The 1,232-nt window shown below is 41.6% G+C and overlaps 1 protein-coding gene across 1 annotated transcript in view; it reads right to left on the bottom strand.

The window, feature by feature from the left end:
* The window catches only part of c1qtnf7 (C1q and TNF related 7), a gene marked incomplete at both ends in the record, with an annotated part of 4,684 nt that extends 4,118 nt beyond the window's left edge, over positions 1 to 566 (bottom strand). The window contains one exon of the mRNA XM_080721250.1: positions 320 to 566. Within this exon, the coding sequence (XP_080577376.1) occupies positions 320 to 566 (247 nt within the window). The remainder of the gene's footprint in view (positions 1 to 319) is intronic.
* Between the last annotated feature and the right edge of the window lie 666 nt (positions 567 to 1,232).

The following is a 1,232-nucleotide window of genomic DNA, read 5'->3' on the forward strand; positions in this document are numbered from 1 at the left end:
TGTTAATACAGCATCACACAAATTCTTACCTCTTCATCCATCTATATTTTTGCTCTTAAAAAATAGTAGACGTGCAAGCTTACAGCGTGTTACTTAGTGCCATGCTGCGAGCTTGAACCTGTACATATGCTATTTTTTAAGAAAATCATGTTTGGAAAATTTGGAATAATTTTGAATTTTGTTAAACATAAATCTTCTCCTCTGGGGATCCCTGGAGCAAAACGTTTTCAGATGGGGTCCCGTGGCCAACGATACATCTCAATTTCAGGGTTCTTGACACAAAATAATTTTGAGAACCAATAATGGTTTTATTTGATACCTGTTTCTCCCTTTTCTCCCTTCTCGCCCTTCCTGCCGTCTCTCCCGTCTCTGCCCGGGATGCCCACGTTCCCGTCGCCCCCCGGGGTGCCGCTGGGGCCCGGTTTGCCCGGCGTGCCGGGGATACCCGGGACGCTGCAGATCAGGCGCGGGGCCACGGCTCCTTTCAGTCCTTTCCCCCCCCTGGCCTCCAGCAGCTGTCCAAAGACGCAGTGGCACAGACACAGTGCTCCCATCAGCCTCCACATCCTCAGGTCTGCTGCAGAGGGCCAGATGGTAAATCCTGCATTTATTAGTAAGGGAAACATAATAAAATTTGCAAACTAAATCGTTACCAAGACATTTCTTCACCATTGTGTTTCTAAAGGTGTGTAATAATATGTACTAAAACGTCTAAAAGGTTGAAATTCAACTCCCGGGAGAAACTTTAATTTACATGAAAAAAACACAGAAAATAAATATGCTTTAAGTAGCATGTGAGGGGTCAAACTAGGGGTTTTTCATGATGCTGAATCCATTGCAAGCATTTGTTTTGCACGAAAAACATTCTGTGGGCTACAAATGACCTCCACAAAATGGTGAAAAGTGATGACTCATCACTAAACCATCGTTTTGTGGGGCTATTTTAGCAAGGAATGTTTTTCGTGCAAAACAAATGCTTGCAATGAATTCGGCATAATGAAAAAACCCTAGTTTGACCCCTCACATGCTACATAAAGCAGATTTATTTTTTGTATTTATTTTTTGTAAGTCAATGGAACACAAACACAAATCAGTTTTTTATGAGGTTTCCCCCGGGAGTTGAATTTCAACCTTTTAGTACATATTATTACACATCTTTAGAAACAAATTGGTGAAGAAATGTCTTGGTAACGATTTACTTCGCAGATTGGTGAAATATCTTATAAAATCCC

This window comes from Nannobrachium achirus (genome assembly GCF_963921795.1).
Source record: "Nannobrachium achirus genome assembly, chromosome: 1".
In the NCBI taxonomy this organism is placed as follows: Eukaryota; Metazoa; Chordata; class Actinopteri; order Myctophiformes; family Myctophidae; genus Nannobrachium; species Nannobrachium achirus.